Consider the following 22,128-nt stretch of genomic DNA (forward strand, 5'->3'; position numbering starts at 1 on the left):
CCGGTACTTGTTTCATGTCATTTTCGGTGCACTGTAACACTTGTATTACTTTTCGTAAAAAGCAATAACACAATGTTTGCAAATATGTGACTTTTAATCTTTCATCTTATTACTATTTATTATATTTCTTTACTATTATGAATCTTTTTGACAATAACATAAATGTATTTATTCCCTTTCAATTTCTGTTGTACCTGTATCTGTATCTATATTAAATTGAAACATGTCTAGCTCCTCTCATCTCTTTTCTTTAATCAAAAAGACAGAAGTCCTTTTTATCAAAGGGCTGGAAGAGGTATTGCTATCAGAAGGTAAGGAGCAGAGAGCAGATCTAGATAGAGCAGAGCCAAACATGAGATAGTCTTATCTTCTTTTGCAATATCAAAACATGTTATATTTCACAAGGGCTTCAGTGCCGGTGGCTCTTTTTTCTTAAATGCAAGCTTGTACTGCTTTGAACAGAGAGGTCTTAAGATACAAAAGAAGCTGCAGTTATGCACAGTGGGACATGAAAACACTCCAGATGTATGTGAATAGAATGAGCCCCAACTAAATCTGACCTTACACACTGTGGGATAAAAAGACTGATACCCGTTTCCTGCTTTGAAGTCTTTATAGCCAACCATGGGATGTGGGGCCGCAGGAGCATTCTAGGTGTTATATTAACAGCTTCTTCTCTAGCCTTTGTTACAACATGACACCAGTCAACTGTCTTATATTCTACATCCGTAGAATTAGCTTCCTTTTCTCTGTGGCTATAAAAGAACAATTGCACATGGGGCTGACAACACTATTGCCTTATTATGGTGTACTTCAACACAATGCACATATTGCACACACACACACACACACACACACTATCATGTGGAGCCACATGGGAATTACGTGGTTCCAATGTGGGCCTCTGATTCCCTGGGGACCAGCCTTTGAGGTCAGTTGTCTACAGTATGTCATACAGTATCTGTGACATAATTATAACTCCAGTTTGGGCAATGTTTCAGCTCAGTCAGAGCCCCTTTGATTGATTGATTAATTGATGTAATACTTTATTAATTACAGTCAAGGGTTATTCTAAAGCATGGGTTTTCAACAGGTAGTCCGTGGAGGTATTGCATGTGGTCCCTGACCATGCATTTAGTAATGTAGGATTTTTTATTTGTTTTAAATGTTTTTTCCACTAGTTGAGAAACCGTGAACTGAATGACATGGTGTCATTTACCGGTACTGACAAGTTGGAGTTCAAGAAATTCAACAGAAAAAGGGAGTTAGAATCTCAAGAAATGGGAAGTGTCTGATTGAGTCATTATTATTAGGACATTTTACCAGCGGTCAACGGTTGAGAAACAGTGGGATGTATACACATGGGATGCATAACAAGTGTTAATTTACAAAAGCACTAATCTTAGCCCATATCCCCACCCAGAACAACAGTGGTCCCCAGGTTGATTCACAATCAGTTGAAAACCCCTGTTCTAAAGGGATAACCATTGTATAGTATAATCAAAAGGCCCGGACGGTTAGCTCAACCGTCTGGGCACCCAGACTGCCAAGCCAGCCGGACGGACGGGGAAACTCCCCGGTAGGACATAGCGTGGTATAGAAGGAAGCATGAGCGCAGTTCGGAGCTCTCCCCAGGTTGGCCGAGGGAGAGTAGCGCCCAGGATTACATTCATTGTCACCAGGTGAAAATGGGTTACAAAATTGTGGGACAAAAATAATAATGTTTAATAATAAAAAAAAACGATTAAATTAATACTATATTCAATAAACACATTATTAATATAATACAAGTGTAATTTGGACACATTCACATAGCAGAGAGGAAGTGTCACACAATCTCCCAAATGTGTTATCTTTCATAAGAGTACAATCAACAACATGAAACCAAATCTTATCAAGTTCATCAGCATAGCCTAGTTTAAACCTTAAAAGGCCTCTCAGCATCAACTGAAGTAGAAATTCTATGCACTATATCCACACTAACCGCCTGTTTGTGGTATGGAAATACTGAATTCATGGCAAGACATTGAAAACTGAGATCAAACACACAATCTTATATAGAACACTAGGTCCTATTGCCTTCCTAAAATACATATACTTAATAGTGAAATCTATAGTTAAGCTCTTTTGAAGTTTCACAAGAGTGCAATCACTTATACAAGGAGAAGGAAGGGTTTACATATCAGCAAAATGTAATCACACTGTCACACAAAATGGCAGATGATGTGCAAACTTGTGTTCTTGTGCAAATTAATTAAACAAACCAGAGGCTTTATTTTATATAATTTTCTTGCTATAAAAGTGTATAATCCTGAAACCCCCAACTTATACTTTGTGTTACTTCACCCTTAAAGGGATTGTGACATAAATTAAGTTTTTGGAAAATCTATTTTTTTTCTGAGCTCAATTGCACCCAAAAAACCCTGAACTTTTAACACATTTTCTGTGGTCTGGGGTTTTCTGGCTCAAACAAGTGCTCTGATTTTCCTGTAGAGTGTGATGTAAGAGCCAGCAAATCCCATAGAGGCTCAAAAGGCTTCACAGACAAAATCCCAGTCCACAGAAAATCCACTGAATGTTCCAAGTTCAGGTTGTTTGGATGTAATTGAAAATTTTTATGGATGTCATAAAAAAAGAAAAGAAAAAAGAAAAAGAAAAAAGAATGAAAATTAATGTCATGAAACCTTAAATGGGTTGTAACCCTCAGTAGGCTTAGGCTACAGGTCCTAATTTCAACTGCCTACTCACAAAAAGCACATCCTCTCGGAAGCACTGAGTGACAGCTATCAGTATGAAGCATCTCTCTGATACGTCCCACTTCGCGTGCTTGTCATGAGGGTATTTTATGTGATACAGAGGCCAACATGATTCAAACAGGGTCAGAGGGGCCTGGGATGATGTGTGCGCTGCCTTGACGATAACCTAACCAGGTCACCCCCCACGGAGGCTGAAGTATGACATTCCCCTTTGCCTTCCTTCTGATGTGTGTCACTGTCGTCTATCTGCATGGAAACCCTACAATCCCAGGTAATTTCATATCCTGCATGTTCTACCTGTTCAAAGAAAACCAATGCTTTATTTCCAATTCTAGCCCATGCAGTGTTTCTTAATTTTAACAAGTGCAACCTAATTGCAATAAGTTCTGACAGCTTTATATGAGCTAATTTAATAGAAAAATATTGAGATTGGTTCATAACTTCAGTGTCATTGCATAATTGACAAGCAATATTGTTGCACAGTAATTTGCTGATTCGTAATGCCTGTATTTAAGTTATTTATAGCCATGCATTGTGAATTTGTGAGCTTGTAGTTCATCAAAATCCGGACACTTGGACACTTAAATTATACTTAATTTAGGCGTCCTTGACATGGAGAAGTTTGAGGACTGTAATAGGGAGTTCTCAGTTATGCCTACCATAGGTTAAAATAGTTTGAAAGTCCCTGATGTACAGTTTATTCTTCCTATTAAAGTGAAATAATTTCACAAAGGAATTGTGCCTTCATTTCACCCGTTTGTCGGAATATTTGTTTTTGTTATTTCTAGGGGTGCACCACAACCTTCGCTGCGTGAATGATTACCTATTCACCGTATACTGTTCCGTGGCCATCACGCCAACAGATGCCCCTCTGGACGGCTACAGGCTGTCGTTTAGGCAACGTTTCCTGCCTAGAGAGTGAGACACATCACCCTTTCCCACTTGAAAATCATACATTTCAATGGTGTTTAGTATATGACATCATGTTGGTCTGGTCTTGTTTCTACTTCGTCTATCCCTGATCATGTTTTTTCTTTTTACTTTACTGGAGTATTTCCAATTGTCAGTACGTCTTCTACTCCACTACAGCTCAGAGGCAAATATTGTACTTTTTACTGCACTCCAATTATTTGAAAACTTTACTAGTAATTTTGTAGATGATTACGAAACATACATTAATCCCTTTAGCCCCATGTATACACTTTGGCTATTTGAAAATAGCTGATCAAGCTCACAACGCGCCGCGATGTGTTGTGAGCTTGTAGAGCAGTGATTTTTAAAAGATCTTTATACATCTGAAAACTTGGACTAAAGCTTTTTATATAATACTTTTACTTGTAACAGAGTATTATTTCTATATTGCAGTATTGATACTTTTACTTAAAGTAACAAATGTGAGTATGTCATCCATCAATGTGCAGGAAGAAGTATGTGTGCCAACTGAGGAAGACAGACGGACATTATAACTGCTCATTTAACACGACTAACGATGATGGTTTGGATGAGGAGTACAGTTACTACTATTATCCTGAGACATTCACAGACTTGCACGTCTTTGAAATCTCTCTGTGTCAAATCAGTCATGAAAAGTGTGAGGTGCTTGATGACAAATACAAGCCAGCAAAAAACAGTACGTTATGAACCTATTGTTTCGACTGTTTACTTCTCTCTCTCACAAACACACAGACACACAGCTTGACAAACTGCATGGCCAAAAGGCACATAATTATAGTACATTTGCCGATGTTTTCAACCCATTTCACCAAGGTTTGCCATCAATTTAAAAAAGCCTCTGAATACTGTATGTACAATCAATGCCATCATTCTTTGCAGTTACACCAAATGCACCATGCAATCTCATCTGGGACAGCAGTCAATGCGTCTTCAGCTGGAGGAGCGGCTATGAGAACGGCCTAAACAACAAGCTGATGTTTCAACTTCATTTTTATAATAGAGACCACAAAGATAAAGTAAGATTTCAATAGAAATGTTCTGATGGCCAATTTACTAACGTGCTTTTATGGCTCCCGAGTCCCTATGAGTATTACATCGGACAACGATGAACAAAGTAGGCTACCAATTTAAACTTTCATTCAACCCTTTCATTTTAGGCCATTTATTTTATCCCATTCTACATTGTGGGAAGAAATTTCAGCCCTTTCACTCCATTTCTTTCTTTAGTCCCACCAGTAAGTAGGTTGAGAGGCTTTACAAGTAAGGGTGATGGCGGCCCGTAAATCAATCCACTACTTTGGACCCAAACATATCTCCTAAATTACTGGCTGTATTGACATCATACCTTATTACTATTATAAATTTAGAATGTAATATTTGACATATTACATGGAACTAGATTTTGGAGACCCCATATACTGTAGTGCTATTCAGCCACAATGTATGGTTGGATCTAAGTTTTGTTTTTCTTCCAGGTTGAAACAACACGCAATACAAGCTTCTCTGTGAATAACCTCAATTTTACACCCGACACGGAGTATACCGTTAAGGTCCGGTCCAGTCCCAACCACGTCTTATATGGAGGACAATGGAGTGAATGGTCAACTGAGGTCTTCTGGAAAACACAGCCTGTTCTCACCCATCATTCACAGCCTGGTAAGGGGCTTTTTGGCACCTGATGCTGATGACTGAATGATCAGACAGGCCAATTCCCACCCCATCAGTAAGCAACTAGAACGATACTGTCAGCAGAAGTGGGCTTCGCACCGTGGACACTTCCTTGGCTAATGCCTCACAGTGGTGTGCCTTAAGCTCTGATGTCTTGTTCTTTTTTTTTTTTTTTATAGTTTTCAATCTTTTTAAAAGGTTTTTAATGTTAAGTCTATGTCCACATTATGCATGAGGCATCACATTCTCATCCCAACTCCAATATGATTGACAACACATGACAAGTCGGGTGGTCACATGTGATGAGTGTTTGGGGTGAATGTGTTGCAAACAAAACTAAAAACACATCCGTGGACTTCTCACTTTGAAAGAAATCAGATGAGGTTGCAACTATGTATATCTATAAACTATGACCATGCCACTGACTACACTATATTCATCACACTAAACATTACACAGGCCATACCATTTGGCATTTTGATCTTCAGCTTTGTTTTCAATGCTCTTGAATACAGACCCTTCAGCAAATACCATCATTCCTCTACTGGATAAGAATGTGATCATCTCCTTATGCGTGCTGGCGCCACTCTTGCTATTATTGGGTCTTGTGCCTGTGATGAAGTAAGTTCATACTACAGCTTTCAACACTTCAAATGATAAACCAGACTGGATCAATTATCAGCTATGCAATTTCTCTCTCTCTGTCTGACAAATGTATGAAACAGTGATCCTTACCAAATCTAAATATTTGCAGGACAAGGCTACGCACATTCATCCCAACTCCAACACCCTACTTCCAGTCATTGTACAGTGAATGCCAGGGAGATTTCAAGGTATGCCTAAAAGGAACACAATGTAATTTACCATGTTATATCAGCCCATGGGGGGGAGGGGGGGGGGGATGATTATAATAACCCAGGCGAAATGGCTGCTGTGTGAATAGTCAAGCTTACCTGCCTGAACAATTTGTTAATGTAGAGCTGGGTGGTGACGGCAGAGACAACCCTCCAAATTGATACATTGGTCAAGCACACTCAGGAAGACAGCGCCTCACAGACTCACCAGAAGACCATTCAGGATAGCCCGTACTACAACATACCTCTGCCAAATTCTGATGCCGCTCTACTGGGTCTCTCTTATGCCGTGACCCATGCACCATCACCTCCAACGTCCACACAGATGAAGCCAGAGGCCATTGTGGAGCGAGACTCAGGGTGCTCATTCTGTAGCACCAGCTCCCTCCCCTCCAACTACTGCACGTTGTCCGACACACTGAGAGCCTTCCAAACACCAGGCACAGTTATGGTAGAGGAGCAACAGCCACAAAGCTCCTAGGGATGTCTCAAACCATCAGAATCGGTATGTCAGCATGACTGGATTCATTTCTGATCCTGATGTATAATTATATAGCAGACATGGCGTTTAAATCGGTAAGTAGCATACGTCTTTGGTAGTTGTAGGATTTTCAATGATCACTGATGTACATATAGCGGCTCAAGAATGCATTTTTAGTTGTTTTGCTTAACATGTAAAATTCACGCAGTAATGCGTCAATGTTTCTGTACGCATGTACATACATTCTCTGGTTTGGATAACTGCTTTAGTGAATAAAATCAAAAGAGCTTTGTAGAAACAGTTTATTTACTCCAACACATACATGAACAAAAGCACCATATAAACAAAAAGGTTGGTACAGAAGAAAGCCTACCTGCCTCAGTCAACGTGGCCATTTTCTTTTCTCCTCCATAGCAAACACTCTAAAGAACAAGAGACAGCCAAGGCAGCAGAATCTATCATATATTACAGCATGCTGAATAGAAAACCTGCATAAGAGAATCAGACAGAGCCATCTAGAGACACTAAGTGAAATAGAACGGTATAAAAGTGCCATTCATCATACAGCAGTTGAAATACTGACAATGAAGTAATAGCAAATTGTACATTAAAATCATGGAACATACAGGGGGAACTTAAGGAATAGACCCTGTTGAGAGACAAAAAAAAGAAAAACAGAAAAACAGAAAAGAAAAAGAAAAAACAAACATTTTAATTCCTCAAACACTGATGACAGATCAGGTTTGTATGGAGTTGTTGAAAACTGGTACCGAGCTGCTGTGTCCCTTGCACCACGTAAGACAATTAATGCAACGGCTTAAAAAAAGGAAATGACCAGGGTGCTAGGGGCACCCACCCCCTCCCAACATTACGTGCCAACCAATTAAGAACATACAAAATAAGAACAAAAAACAAACGGGGCAGTCAGAGGGGAGCGGATGGCACAGAATGTGTGTGGAGTTTTTAAATAGAAGTCCTTAGGCGAGTCCTGATGTGAGAGGAGCACATTCATTGAGAGACTGAGAGCGGGGAGGTGATCCTTGTTTTTAACCCATTCCTTCTGCCGTAGCGGAGTGGATCGGAGTCTTCGCGCTCCTTACGAGGGAGAGAATTTTTTGGCCTGTGCTCGAACTCTTTTTTCATATTCTACTCTGTTTTGGCTGCAAGAAAAACAAAGAAAATGAGTCCAAAATGTCAAGGTGAACCACAAGAAATATTTTTACTTTTACAAAAATAGGGGGGAAAAAAGTTAACAAATTGTACCTTTAAGTTCATTGAACTTATTATTCAACGTATTATATTCCCAGGAGGCTGTAAAGGCCAGAGGCAAAGGATTGTTTTCGCTCCTGTGAGTCTGTATGTGAACAGCTAATCTCATTGGTTGTATCGATCACTGTACCGTGTACTTTTGCACGCACACGCCCAGTTGACCAAGGAATAACCTCTGCCCCCGCACATGGTGGCACTATAAAGGACTAATGACTGTCGGTATGTCGGAAAAATGCCTGCAAACGACACCTGCCCCAAACACTAACCTAACCCTAACCGCACGCCACAGGTGATTTGTAACCCGCAGCACGGGTGATTTGTAACCAGCAACTCATGGTTTTGGTATGTCGGATAAACGTCTGCACGCCCTCTATAACAGGACAATTCACGCTTTGGCCTACAATGCTTGAACCGTAGGTCATACCATAATAAAAAGAAAAAATCTCTGGAATCCTTGGATCATGATGCAAATTGCAAATGCCCCTGTTATGAAGTAAATAGTAATACAGCCCTCAGCCATTTGTGACAACTCCATTTTCCGCCAGTTTGTGGTTTCTTCAAAACGCACATATTGCTGTTCAAAATTCACATGAAAAAGTAGAAATTATCTCGGAAGTGATCAAGAATCAAGAATTATGTGTCAGATCTTTTAAATTCCAGTCCGGTTCCTACAATTGTCTTTTAAAGTTTGCAAACAGTCCCGTTTTGCACAACGGCCACAAATCATGAATGCATTGAAATGCAATTTATATGATTCGTATTGTGATGTTTTTGCCTTGACCCCAGCAATCTACCAGTAGATCACAAGGGCTGCACAGGTAGACCACATGACATGCCCCTAAAAAATAATAATAATAAATTAATTTGGAAATCTGGAATTTGAATTAAGGTGACTTGATTGACATCAAGAAGGGCTTGTCAGCTTCCTTTACGGCTTCTATAGTAGGCAAACCCACAATGCAATGCTTTGGCTTCAGGCAAACATTAGTAGCATTATTAAGTTCATATAAATTAATATAAATGTTGTCCTATGCATTGCCAGCGCCACTATTCCAAAGCCCCCTCAGGTACATTTCCAAAAGATTTTCAGCAATGGGATAATATTTCTTCTGCTTGGTAGATCTTGTTGAGCCGGTCATTTTAAAAGCAGTTCTCAAGTAAAAGAAATGTGGGTACCACTGGTGCATGTGCAACAATTCGTCCAGATGTCTTCTAATCTAGATAATCAGTAAGGCATATGAATGAAATACTACTGTACATAGAATACAACTACACCAAATTCCACCACTCATCATTAAAGCTTTATCTTCTTAAGCCACTTGTCAGCAAACTCTGAGATCTGCAGACCAGCTGTTGCTCTTGGTCCCTGGGGCAAGGATTGTAACAGGAGGGCAAAAGGGCATTTGCCATAAGGGCTCTGCAATTGTGAAATAACGGTAACCTTCCTTGTGGAATCAGATATGCTCCCTCAGTGTACTCTTTATGAAATAAAAAGGAGAAAGTGGCTTTTAAATTAGTTTGGTTTCATGCTTTCATTGTTAGTACTATAGAAATATTATATATATATATATATATATATATATATAAAAAAATAGAAAGTTGTACCCCCGGCCTACAGTAAAAAGATGTGCATGGCATGCTCAAACCCTCTGATACTAAGGAATTCCTAGAGGCAAGATGACAATATTCATCTCCATGTCAGTTTTTCTTTATACAAGTTATGAATTACTTCATTGAATGAAAATGTATGGAATAAAGCTAAATACAATCTCATGACTGAAAATGCAATGAGGTTTAGGCATTTGCATTATAAACCTACAAGACCGGTGCCCGGCTGTAGAGCACAGAGTCAGTAACAATGGAAGTTGGAGATCCATGCCCCACCCGGCTATGCAATACCCTGTCTGTGTCCCTTTTATGCCCATATATGGAGATTTGATTTCTGTATCTGTCTCTCTGTGTCCCTCTATTAGTTTGACCAAACTTGATGATTTTTGTAGGGGCTTCCCGTGTGAAACAGCTTACGCGTGTAAATGCACTTGGTTCACCCCGTCACTCTCCACACACAATGTCACCTATATCACTCACCAATAAATTGTGTATGCCTCTGCTTGGGCAGGATCCTGGATATTTGGCTCATTTAGAAGTTCCTGGATGCCTAATAGGATCTGCAAAATCAATGAACAAACAAATCAAAACAAAAGCTCAAAGATTGTAAATGGGTCTACGAGGGCTACACGTGCGATATAATGTACGGTTTCTCAAACAGTGTGGCTGCTGTGGCAAGTCCAGTGTTGGTCAGTCGGAGTGTGACAATCATGTGAAAAAGTGTTAGAGGACGTGGCTTCCTGCAGCATTACATCTCAACTGTCATAATTGCCAGGTTAAAATAAATCCCATCATCCTAATGATACATGTCCCACAAACTGTGATACAATCTGCAGATCATGCACAGAAATAATGTTTGCTGGTTGCCATCAGTCTCAAAACATCTACTCATTTGATACTGTCCAACATCAACTCCAATCAACCAGTCAGTTTATGCCAAAGATCATTAAAATCATGACCTTTAACATGAATTAATCATAGAAATTATTAGATGATCATCATCAAAGTACAGGTGTGTGTGTGTGTGGGGGGGCTGTCTCAGGGGAGAAGTCATATGTTATCTAATCGGATGAACGGGTGAGATTGTCACTACATGAGAATTGCTGGTCCATCATAAGAAGGTCATGTCAAACTGTTGACACACAAGATGCTAAGAGGAAATGGGAAAGTGATCTTGAGGTTGAAATTTCAGACGAGGTTTGGTGTGAAATATTTGAAAATGCCAAAAAACTTTCTGTGTGTAATAGAGCTTGGTCGATTCAGCTAAGAACCATACACGGATTACAGATCTCACCTAGCCTTCGCCATAAAATGAACCCTACTCTATCTCCTCTCTGTCTTAAGTGTAAAACTGAAGAGGGAAATTATATTCACTGTATATGGTCATGTCATAAGAGTTTGAACCCGACCCTATGTGTTTGATTCTTGGGCTGCCTGATGACAAGATTGTTAACAAGTTCCATACACGTCTGTTTAATCTCTTAACTTATGCTGCTAGGAAAAGTATTCTGTTGTCTTGGATTAATGAGAAACCAACAAAAAAAGATTGGCACAAAATAATCATGCAGTGTGTGCCGTTGGAATTCCTGAGCTGCCTGCTACGCTCCACCACAGATACCTTCTATAAAATATGGGACCCATATTTGAGATTTGTTGGCCCTCAGTTAGCTACCACCTTGACCATAGGGTTCCTGGACAGAAGCGATGCCACTAACCTTGATGGATAAAGTCATGTATGTTATTGTTATGTATGTATGTATGTATATGCATATCTTTTGTGGAGTTGTTAACCCATCTAGACTTTTAAGCACCAAACTGAATTGGTTTTGTATATTAGTTTTGTATTTAATTTTTTGGTATATGTGTATAACTGTGTCCTTTGTTCCACAACGTGCCAGAGCTGAGCTGTCTGTTTTTGTTTGTTTGTTTTGTTTGTTTTTTCCTGTCTTGTCTTCGTCATGGTCATAAAATGTAAAAATCAATCAATATATTATTGAAAGAAAAAGAAGGTCATGTCAGTTTAGCTCAAGTCAGTTTTCTTAACAGCTGGCTGCAGATGTAGGCTTTGCATAAAAGTTGTACTTGTATAACCTCAACTTTACATAAAGTGCACAGCTATGCTGCCAATATCTCTTTCTGCCTCTACCACGGACTGGCCATTGGGAGTCCATCAGGAGTTCATTGTAATGTTCATTCCAAAGTTTATTTGCATCCTCGTCGATCTTTTTTTCCCTCCCTTCTCAGGCTTTTCTGGCCTTTGTTGAAAGTTGACTTTGATACAGTGTAGACTAGAGAGACAGGAAACATGGAGAGTGAGTTCGGGAGTGACATGCAGCCCGGGAATCAAACTGGGGAATGTCATGCTCTGACACAGAGCATAAGTGGTTTGCACCTTTAACCACTCAGCTATCAGGTGACCCCAATCCTATTTTTATCTGCCCCAGGAGGACAAGAGGTCACTAAGCTCGACTCGAGCCCTGACTCAGCTAATGTCAGACCTGTCGCACATTCAGGGATCAGTACCTTGGCTTTCATCATTTAATAAACGGGATTTCAAAGAAAATCTGATTAAGGACTGTAACTGTATCCCCAGTGTTTTCATGTGTGTAGTGGTGTATTCAGTTGAACCAAATCTAGACAGCTTTAGTTTCTAGTAATTCCAGTGGTTGCATTACCTTTGTGATACATTGCGTTTTTATTTATGCAAAGATACCACACACACACACACACACACACACACACACACACATTACCTGTGTCTACAATTACTGCTACTGTAGCTTCTGAAGAAAATCATAAACATTGAGCTGAACATAAATTATCAGGAAAGGTTGATATTCCAGGGTCTATTATTGATAATACTGTGATAACGTCATTGCCTGGGGAACTAGGGGCAACCTGGCTGGAATGAGATCAAATCCTCATCAATACTGGGGCAGAATTCCCACTTCCCTAAATAAATAGAAATATAACGTTTGCGATCCTGACCTGCTTTATTGTGATGGCGGGTCTCCAATCCTTGTCCTCCTCTAGAATAGATAGGCATACTGTGCCTGACGGATATACATTTGGATGGAAGAGTGGAGGCTCAAATTTACCTGCAACACAAGGAAATGTGTACAAAATCAATTTCATTCTGGATATATTGTACAGGTCACGTTTTAAGAAAACACACAACCCCACAATCGTTTGCTAGATGAATTTGACTTTCATTTTTGAACCTCTATTAGTTTGACCAAACTTGCACTGGTGATGTGATCATAACATTTATGGATGCGTTATGTTCTTGCCTTTAATTACGGAAAAGAAGGCAAGTATAACACTCCATTATCGACGTATTTATTGGAGATCTATACTAGCCCTCATCCTGTTTTTGCTCTAAATAGACTCAAATCAATGCTGAATTTATTTTATACAAGAAGGGAATCCATCAAATTCACCATATCATGATCTGGAATACAAGTTTTGGGATGTTTTGGTAAAACATACTGAAGCTATACTTCAGGAAGTAAACTCAACTGATACAAGTTTCTACAATTCAGCAGTTATCATTCAGCAGCATTACAAATAAGTCTGACATATATTGGCCAGCAGGTCGTGTGGCCCACCTGACCCAATTGTCTGGCCAACACGGTCAATTTTCTTTTAAAGTCAAGTGGAATTTCTTCCTCAGCCTAGTGGGAATATGCGTGCACAGTGTCACCGCAATCGGAAGCTGCGTTCATGTTTTGCAGCATTTTGTACAAAACGGGCCACTCCTGTAAACTTTGGAAGCCAATCTTAGCCAATCAGCATGCGCCACCATGAGGCTGATTTGAGAAGTTACAAGTGGCATTTGTTCCTAGTGGGAATGTGCATGCAAAATTTATAAAAATGCAATTCATTATCAGGATAGAGTATGAAAAATCTGAAAGACCAGTTTTTGCAAATATTGGCCTCCTGGTGGTGCTACTGTATAACAGGCTCATGTAAAAGATCCAGGGAGTGTATGTGCAGAGTTTGGCTGCGATCAAGCCAACGGTGCCAGAGATTAGCTGTCCACAGACGGACACACGGACAGAGTGCATAACATACTCTCCCCATGCCTTCGGCTGGTGGAGACAAACATGTTATGAAGTGCCAAAAAAAAAGTGGAACGAAATACAATAAAACCTTGTTTGTGTTGTATGCTTTCTAAGGGACCACGTCTGCTCTTAGATGAACAAGTTCTGATTTAAGCAATATGAAACAAGACATAAAACACTAAATATGTTGTTTACCAACTAAAATGCCCATGCAATGTTGGGGAAAAGAAATGAGAATAAAGATTTTAGCTTAATTGGTCCATTCTTAGTCATGATAAGTTATGGCTAGGCATTCTAATAGTCATAATTGGCTTGAGTGAAATACATTACATGGACATTGAGACAGTCATACACACCCACACACAATACTGTACTAGTAAACTCCACTATGTGATCGTGTCTCCCCCTGCTGGGATAAACCTGTTGTGCAAGTGGTGGACATATTTAATAACTCATGATAACCCACCTGGGTGTATTGTTGAGCGTTGCTTGCATGTATATACTGTTCTCGTTTTTAATTACACAATTCAACAATATACCACATTGTTGTTATTTATTTGACAAAAATAAATAAATACAAAAACAATGTATTGGTTCATAATTATGAATCAATTTAGGCAGAATATTTTCCTTCACGTTGTTGAAAGTACACTGAAAATGTGGATATTTCTTATTTATATTATAAACGTTATATTGCTCATAACAATATAGCATTTTGGAGAACTTTATATACAAGCATTAACCCACCCACTGCTCTCCAAGATTGATTCAGCAGGCCAAACAGCCTGTGTGCGTTTGCGTGTATTCCCCATTACAGGAATGAGCCTAGGATCCAAACTGTAACATAGTTCTAGACATGCCGATGTCAGTGTAATGCTCTGCCCTATCATGGTTTTAACTGTAGTAAGTTGATCTCTCATACAGCAGCACTGCCCTAGCAGGCCAAACAAGTTACAACGCTGTGTGAATATGTGTGAACTTAGTGGTGCAACTCCCCTCTCTCTCCCCCCTGAGCATACAGTAGTGGATTGCATTTACTGATGGTTTGTGTACACACTAAAACACGTTTCAGACACCACAACTCACATTTTGGGGGTGAGGAGGGGTAGTCATCCTTGAACAACATGCGTAGTTTGAACAGGCCTCCTTCCCATGGGGTCTGAATTTGGAGAAAGTAAACATTTTTAACATAAATAAAAATGCAAGAGATCATTCAGCATAATACATGTCTCAAGTTCTTGAAAGACTGCTTCATGAAAACACCTACATTGTTAAAACAAGTGAATCTGACGATGCATTTTTTTGGTAATCTGTCATTATCATACAATTTTGGTTTTGTATCACCAGCCCACTCTCTCAAAAAGGTAAAAAGCTGAAATAATTTAGTACAAGTACATGAAGCAATACATTAAACAACATACAACAAATTGCATAGTGCCTCTTTAACACACTGACCACAACTTGCCCATGGCTCCATGATGTTAGTGTAAGTTCTTGGTTCTAATCAGGGCTACAGAACTAAACTTTTTATCACCATCCCAGAACCATCTCAAAACACATTTGTAAAGGTCACACCGGGCGCAAATTCGGATTTTCAAGCAGCGTTTCTCCATCAGTTTTCCGAAAAACGCAGCCGGTGTGCAACCACCTTAACTGTCCCTAAGTGAACATAAACTTTAAAAAGTTTGGAAATTTGATTAGATTATTACACTGCTGTAACAATTTGAAATTCAGAGACAGGAAGTCTGTGAATTTAAAATACTATTGGGCCATGCCCAGGTGTGGAGGATCAGATTATTTGAATCAAACTCAGCTGTGGCAGGGGTTTAAACTGCTGACTGATTGATATGGACCAGAGTACAGATTAAGGAAAGAATGAACAAGGGAAAAGATGGACAAACACGAAACGAGACAGAGTTGCTTCGATTCTGTCCAGCCTGGGACTGCCAGTCTAACAGGAAGTAAACAAAGCTACCTGCACACGTGAAACATAACTGCTACTTTCAACAAGTGTTTGTTCGTGTGTACATTTGACGTTTTGCTGCAAGTATTGCCTCTATGCAAGAGAATAGACCAGTGATGCAAATAGCCTGCATCCTTACGCACTAAATTGAGATCATGTCACCCTGCGGGGGTCCTGGGATGCAATACTGTACTCTAACGTTGTTGAAGTAGAACTCATAAAATGTCCCTGGGACCCATCTAAAAGATGATGGGTCCTGGAACCCATTACTTTGAAAACCCATTTACATCACTGAGAGAGACAACTTTCATGGTGCTGCTTGATCACTCAACAGTACTATGTGCATGTGTCACTGTGGAGATGACAACACAAACACAAAAACTCATCGATATGTACATTAGAAGAATAGTGTACACTTAATGGCCTATGTGACATATATTGCATATGTCATAACGTCATGTTATTTATTCTATGTTTAACGTTTTCAGACTTAGAACTATCATTTTTACATTGTGTTATAGACATAACACTATGACAATTACAATATTTACATTTTAAGCCAATCGCATAAGTCCAATCGAAATTAATCTTGAATTATAGGGAAATATTGGGCCCATACACATACACACAGAGAGTCGGTGCGCTCCAGTGTATTGATAACATATTATTGCATGAGAAATATGTCAATTTATCGCAGTATTGATTTTTTGTTCCACACCTACTCCTAATGAAGTCAGACAAGCATGAAGTGCTATTGGGAATGAGGAGCACATTCAGCCGGACTATAGCGACTTTGTGGCAGTAGCCATCAGGCTCTCACAACCAAGCCTGATATGCTCGGTCCGGTTCTTGGATTGACTCCTGCATGACTCCGGCACATTTGTATATGGACTACAGAACCATGACAGATGCCTGTTAAGTATAACTGTATCAACTGCTACATCGATGGGCTGTATACTCAGTCACTGTATAGTATACTACTCATATACAGTGTTGATACTGTACTTTTTGCTACCCTATGCCCTTTTACATACTTAGCCTTGCTGGCCTAATTTAAGCTTTTATTTTTGTATTAGCAAACTCGTTTTATTAGCTTTATTTGTCATGACCGTTTAACTCCAAGGCAGCTACATATCCCTCGAGGGATCAATAAAGGTCAATCCTATGCCATCCACTTGCCTATCCTATATAATCGATAACCACAGTATAGTCACTGTTGATCGTCTGTACACAATATATCCATTCATGCATAGTCACTGGTGATACTTTATACTAAGGGTATACTAAGTGTGATACAATACTGGGTGTTGCGATATCAATACAATATTTTTTTCCATCAACATTGGCCATCATCTTCAGTGTAAAAGCGCTTATTTATGAAGCACTTTGGCGTAAGGGACATAAGCCTCATCATAAACCAAGATCAACCAAGTGTAGCCTACTGTAGTTAACCGCTCGAACAAAAAATCTATAATCGCAGAGGGTTGCTTGACAGATGTAGGCCTATTTGACATTATTGCCTTGATTTATGACACATTAACGAGCGTCAAATAATAAAAGTATGCTAGATTAGAAAATGGTCTGAAATAATGGATAGTATACATATGATTACACATGATTTGAACATGCACGCCACTGTACGTCATAATCAGACTTAAATCCACCCTTTTACTTATGGTTTATGCCATAATGATCGCTATGCAGTTTTGTAGCTAATTCTAGCAATTGTAGAAATCTTAAATGTCAAATATTCCAATTATGCATATCGGTACAGACCTTTTTCCAAAGCATGTTACATTTATTCCTTTTTTTTATTTACTTACATTTTTGCCATGACTACCTCATGTGCCCAATCTTCCGGTTAATGTTTGTACCATTTTTGTACTATTTACAAACGTAAAAATGGGTTAGCAGACCTTCTAACCCATGAGGGCTGAGAAAGGGTGTCAATTTCAGAAATCAAACCCATGTTGAGGGGTCTGGGGCATGGCTTGATAAAACACCCTGGAAAGGGTAATGCTGCCCAAAGTGCCCATCAGAGTAAAACTGTTTTAATGTAATGACAGAGCAAACTGCAATTCAATGTACACATCCCTCAACTTTTTCAGAACCAATCTTAAAACACAATCAGCCGCTCTGAAGTACATAAAGAAAATGATTAGATTGACGATTAGATACAGAAATACGGGCGATCGGGTGGCGCAGTGGTAAAATTCCTGACCATCACCACAGAGGTTGCGAGTTCAAATCTACTGTGGTGGATCTGGCTTTGCGTTTGGGGAAAGGAAACTGCGCGGGGAGGGTGTAATTGGTCATTGCACGTACTACGGGTGTGGGGTCCTCACTGGCAGGCGAGTCGGTAGGATACAACAGCAGTGACAACCCAGAAATGTAACACTTGTGACTTGGCATAAGGACTAAATTGGGATGAAAAAGGGGGCAAACAATAATTAATATATAATGGGTTTGTGTGAGAGAAATCTGCAGCTGCTCTTAGAGCGCACCACAAAATCAAGTGATCTACAAGCTCACATTTCTTAAGCTGAGCTGTTGCTGGCTTATACATCCTTTATTTTGTGTCACTTGGCTACCTCTAAATTTACGACAGTACCACAACTCTCCCCATTTCCACTGAAAACATTTGCTTCTTTTACATGATTTTGTACATCGTTACTGGGTCATTTAAGGATAATTTCACTGAGATTGCTTGAATTTAACCACTTGACTAGTCGTGAGTTGAACACATTCATCACATGCTGCACACACACACACCCCCACTTTAAAAAGGTTGCGCTTTAGGCTCCTACTTGTTTTAGACACTATAATGGCTAGTTAGTCTCCGTAATTTATTATCCAAAGAAATCGACATACCTTGGCAGGTGTTTATTTTGTTCCCTAATGTTAACTCACTCAGAGCACGTGCAGATGCCCAGGGACAGATTATACACACACACACACATATATATATATATATATATAACCTGTACCTATATTGTGCTTACTGCTGTTGCTGCTAGAACGAATTTCTTCAAGGGGATAATTAAAACATCCATCTTATCTTTATGAAGCCTAGTCCACCCTTAAAAGGGTGGCCCCATTTCATTTTCCTTTTTCTGACGAGCAACAAGTCACAACACTGTTGCTGAAGTATAAATCATTATTTAGAGTTCAGTTAACTATTGTAGATCAAAATAAAGTAACACTGCTCACTCTCACACACACACACACACACACACACACACACACACACACACACACACACACACACACACACACACACACACACACACACACACACACACACACACACACACACACACACACACACACACACACACACACACACACACACACACACACACACACACACACACACACACACACTTCAATTGTGTAAAAGAATAAAAAATAAAGTCCTAGTACCCCTTTCTTGCCAGGGATAGCACACTCCCAATTCATCAGGTTCATGGTTCCATCTGGATTCTTTGTTGGAACAGCAACAAATCCCTGAGAAGGAGTATCAAACAATCAGAGGAGAAAGTTCAGTGAAAGATTAGACCGTATACACACACGGCCTATTGAAAAGCTGTAGAAAAGCCTGGAAAATTGTGACAGATAGGAGATGGAGATGTAACTTACAAAGGGATGGTCTTTACGCCATGCTTTGCGCTCCTGGGCAAGCCGGCTCAATGCAATCCCAGACATTTCTGGACTCCTGCAATTGGAAGAGAGATTTCCATTTAAAAGGGATAGCTTTTATCAATTACACACGCCATGAAGCCTTGTATTCAAGGAGATTTTTGTTGCATTCCTAAGGCACCAATAATAATGACCGAGTGGCTGCTCAGGATAGACTCGGATATACTGGTCATCAATATTGGCTTAGTAATGCGATAAAAACCAAGAAATCTCCATGAATTCAAGGCTTCGCGGATAGAGTAGAAAATAAGTAAATGTTTTGGGTGAAATACCCCTTTAAGGGCTGCAGGAGTAATTTCAGGCATTGATCATCATGACCATTACATCCCATAGCCCTTATAGACAGTTAAACACCATGAATGATTCCTTATTAATGAACTATGGTATTGCAAACATTAAGCTAAGGGAAGAATAGTTTTACTCTAAAAATTAGTGAATAAAAAAAGTATATAGACAGGATATTGTACATCATCTGGATTCTGGAATAACGTTTCCATTTACATAGCCATATAGTTCCTACCAGAAATGGGGAACATACTTTATTTTCTGCACTGGGGTGCGATATTAACTCCAGCTAATTTTGGATGTGGCTGGTGAACTTGTCAGGTGTTGCAGGTCAATATGTGGCAATGAAACTCAGCCGGACTTGAGTCTTCACGCGTAACTGTATCCCGCTACACATTAAGCCAAGATACCGTTGGTCAGGTAATGTGGTATTCAGAATACCTTCATGCAAAACGAAATTCACCCACAGTGGTCCCTGCACAAGAACAGCTAATGATCTCTATGGCAACAACGCCGTAGACGTAAAGACTGTCATAATAACAAGGCAACAAAAACGCCACACACAAGTATTCATTAAAATGGACAAATATTGAGTCAGCGGGTGGGACTGTTGAGCAGCTTGAGATACTCAAAAGAGCGTCAGACTGAAGCCACATGACAACTTGATACTAGATGGCCGGTGGCTTAGCCACCAAGTTACCCAACGTTAGCTGTTATGATCATCTGCGCAAGAGACGCTTTTTACACACTTAACATTTTGATTTGAACAACGGGCTTCCGCGTCTGCGGGAGTTACGAACCAAACAGTCGTTACGACAGCTGCATGTCAACACGGTTACCTGTTAGTTTCCCTTAGTGGCAATGTAAACACATTCTACACAGGGCTAAAATTAGCATGCTATCCAGCTAGCCAACTAGCTCATGTGCGCCAGAACGCTGCTGCCTCGCAGGCGGCTGGCGCGCGGTTAGCGGCTGGCGCGGCCTGATGCAGCACAAAAATGCGCACTTTCACTTGATTTGGCGACAGATCCAGCTATGAGAGAGTGAACATTGTTAAAGTTTGAATACATGATGCTTGCTTCTTAAGATCTGACGTCAGCACTGGAGACGAACTGTGCATGTATGAACCATTTTATCACCCGGGACAGAGCAGGACAAAGAACGCAAGCTCTAAAAGGCGCACATTTACGCATTGACCAAACTAGCGAAAATGGCGCAAACTACAGCGGTTTAAATAACCTTGTATATCGACCAGATTAAAAACTGGAATCACTGCAAATTCGCCCTTACCCTTCAGTATGTGGCAGCAATGGCTCAAGTAAACAAGTTGTTGGAATTATTCGTGCTGTGATCGGGTTAAACCTGATAAAGTTTCCCTCCTGAAAAGCCACCCGTTCCTTCCGACTCAAATCAGAGACGTTTAGCAGAGCGAGAGTGTACACTGGTGTTTACTTCCGCCTTCGCTTTAAATACGTATGATGAGCGGTTTCTGGAGCTGTCATAGTTTGGGTCCAATCACACATTATTGTCTTATGCGCATCCTAATATGTTTTCGTTTCTATCGGTGTTAAAAGAAAGACAAAACATAGGCTACTACAGTCAGCAATAGGTGTTTTTCTACAGTTTAGTGGCATGCTAAGCCTTGAACAGTTGATAAGAAAATGTGCTAGGTATACTCTTTTTAATCATGTTTTATTATTTATGTATTTAATAGTGTATCAAACAAGTTGGACATTTATATATTTTAGTGTAGTGTACTAGTGTGCCTGTGTGGGCACTGCGCGAATGATCCCAGTCCCCACTTATTTTCCTTTGTTTTGCCAATGGGTACCCGCATTGCCACTTTACCAACCCTTGATGGGAAGCCTTTCGTTCCGAACTGAGTAGTGTGATCCGTCCGCTTTAGGCCACGACTACTATCCGTATCCGGTTGAGTCGAGTAGTCAATGCTCTGCTCTGCAGTCGCCATAGTTAGAATAAAATAAAGAGTTAAAGACACACCAAAAGGAATATAAAATATGTATTTCAAGGAATTTTACAGGCGTAACAATTTGACGACCCTTGTTTCTGGGGAAATATCCTTGGTGATATCCGTATCCGCTGATTTTCTCTGTACCGGATCGGGGGACCGGATCAGAAAACGGCAAAACGAGTTGATCCCAGGGCTGAGGGCTCAAGATAGCGATCTTCTCGTTTCCAACATCTTTGTACTGACGAAATAGCAGACCCCCTTTTCCGTAACAACCCAAAAGCAGCTTGTACAGTTCACAGCAATCGGATTTGGTTGTTATATTAAAACAACATCGTTTAAATTATTCCAATTAAATCAAACAATGTTTTAAATCATTATCGTGTGCCTTTGCGAGACACAATTGCTAACAGTTATTACAATGGAGATGTTTATCATCAAAACACCTTTATATTAGTATAAATGCGTTTAAAATAGCCACAGCCCCCCCCCCCCCCAACAATAACATAATGTGACGTAAACAGGCATATATTAACCCACTAAGCCAAGAAAAACATT

At 39.9% G+C, this 22,128-nt stretch overlaps 2 protein-coding genes across 2 annotated transcripts; one reads left to right on the forward strand and one right to left on the reverse strand.

Annotated features, from left to right (window-relative positions):
* Positions 1–223: 223 nt before the first annotated feature.
* LOC310874729 (interleukin-21 receptor) lies at positions 224–6,835 on the forward strand (the record flags this gene model as incomplete). Its single annotated transcript, XM_083787593.1, has 8 exons — positions 224–311; positions 3,545–3,674; positions 4,178–4,386; positions 4,590–4,726; positions 5,186–5,366; positions 5,894–5,999; positions 6,133–6,211; positions 6,357–6,835. 8 exons carry the CDS (start codon positions 224–226, stop codon positions 6,711–6,713), a joined length of 1,287 nt encoding a protein of 428 aa, XP_083643719.1. The 3' UTR covers positions 6,714–6,835.
* Positions 6,836–7,001: 166 nt separating this feature from the next.
* Positions 7,002–21,034, reverse strand: ube2ib (ubiquitin-conjugating enzyme E2Ib). Its single transcript, XM_083788305.1, has 7 exons — positions 20,892–21,034; positions 19,257–19,332; positions 19,041–19,124; positions 14,741–14,813; positions 12,579–12,688; positions 10,071–10,150; positions 7,002–7,873 (listed from the first exon to the last, which is right to left on the reverse strand). The coding sequence occupies exons 2-7, from the start codon at positions 19,320–19,322 to the stop codon at positions 7,810–7,812; spliced, it is 477 nt and encodes a 158-aa protein (XP_083644431.1). The 5' UTR covers positions 19,323–19,332; positions 20,892–21,034; the 3' UTR covers positions 7,002–7,809.
* Between the last annotated feature and the right edge of the window lie 1,094 nt (positions 21,035–22,128).

This window comes from Protomyctophum parallelum (genome assembly GCF_964188405.1).
Source record: "Protomyctophum parallelum genome assembly, chromosome: 17".
NCBI classification, from domain to species: domain Eukaryota; kingdom Metazoa; phylum Chordata; class Actinopteri; order Myctophiformes; family Myctophidae; genus Protomyctophum; species Protomyctophum parallelum.

Excerpts from the sequence above, each read along its gene's own strand:
- ube2ib (XM_083788305.1), bottom strand. The coding sequence starts at position 19,322 with ATGTCTGGGATTGCATTGAGCCGGCTTGCCCAGGAGCGCAAAGCATGG. Across the intron at positions 10,151-12,578 it reads CCGCCATCACAATAAAGCAG|ATCCTATTAGGCATCCAGGA; the intron begins GTCAGGATCGCA and ends TTGATTTTGCAG. Across the intron at positions 7,874-10,070 it reads GAGGCATACACAATTTATTG|CCAAAACAGAGTAGAATATG; the intron begins GTGAGTGATATA and ends TTTTTCTTGCAG.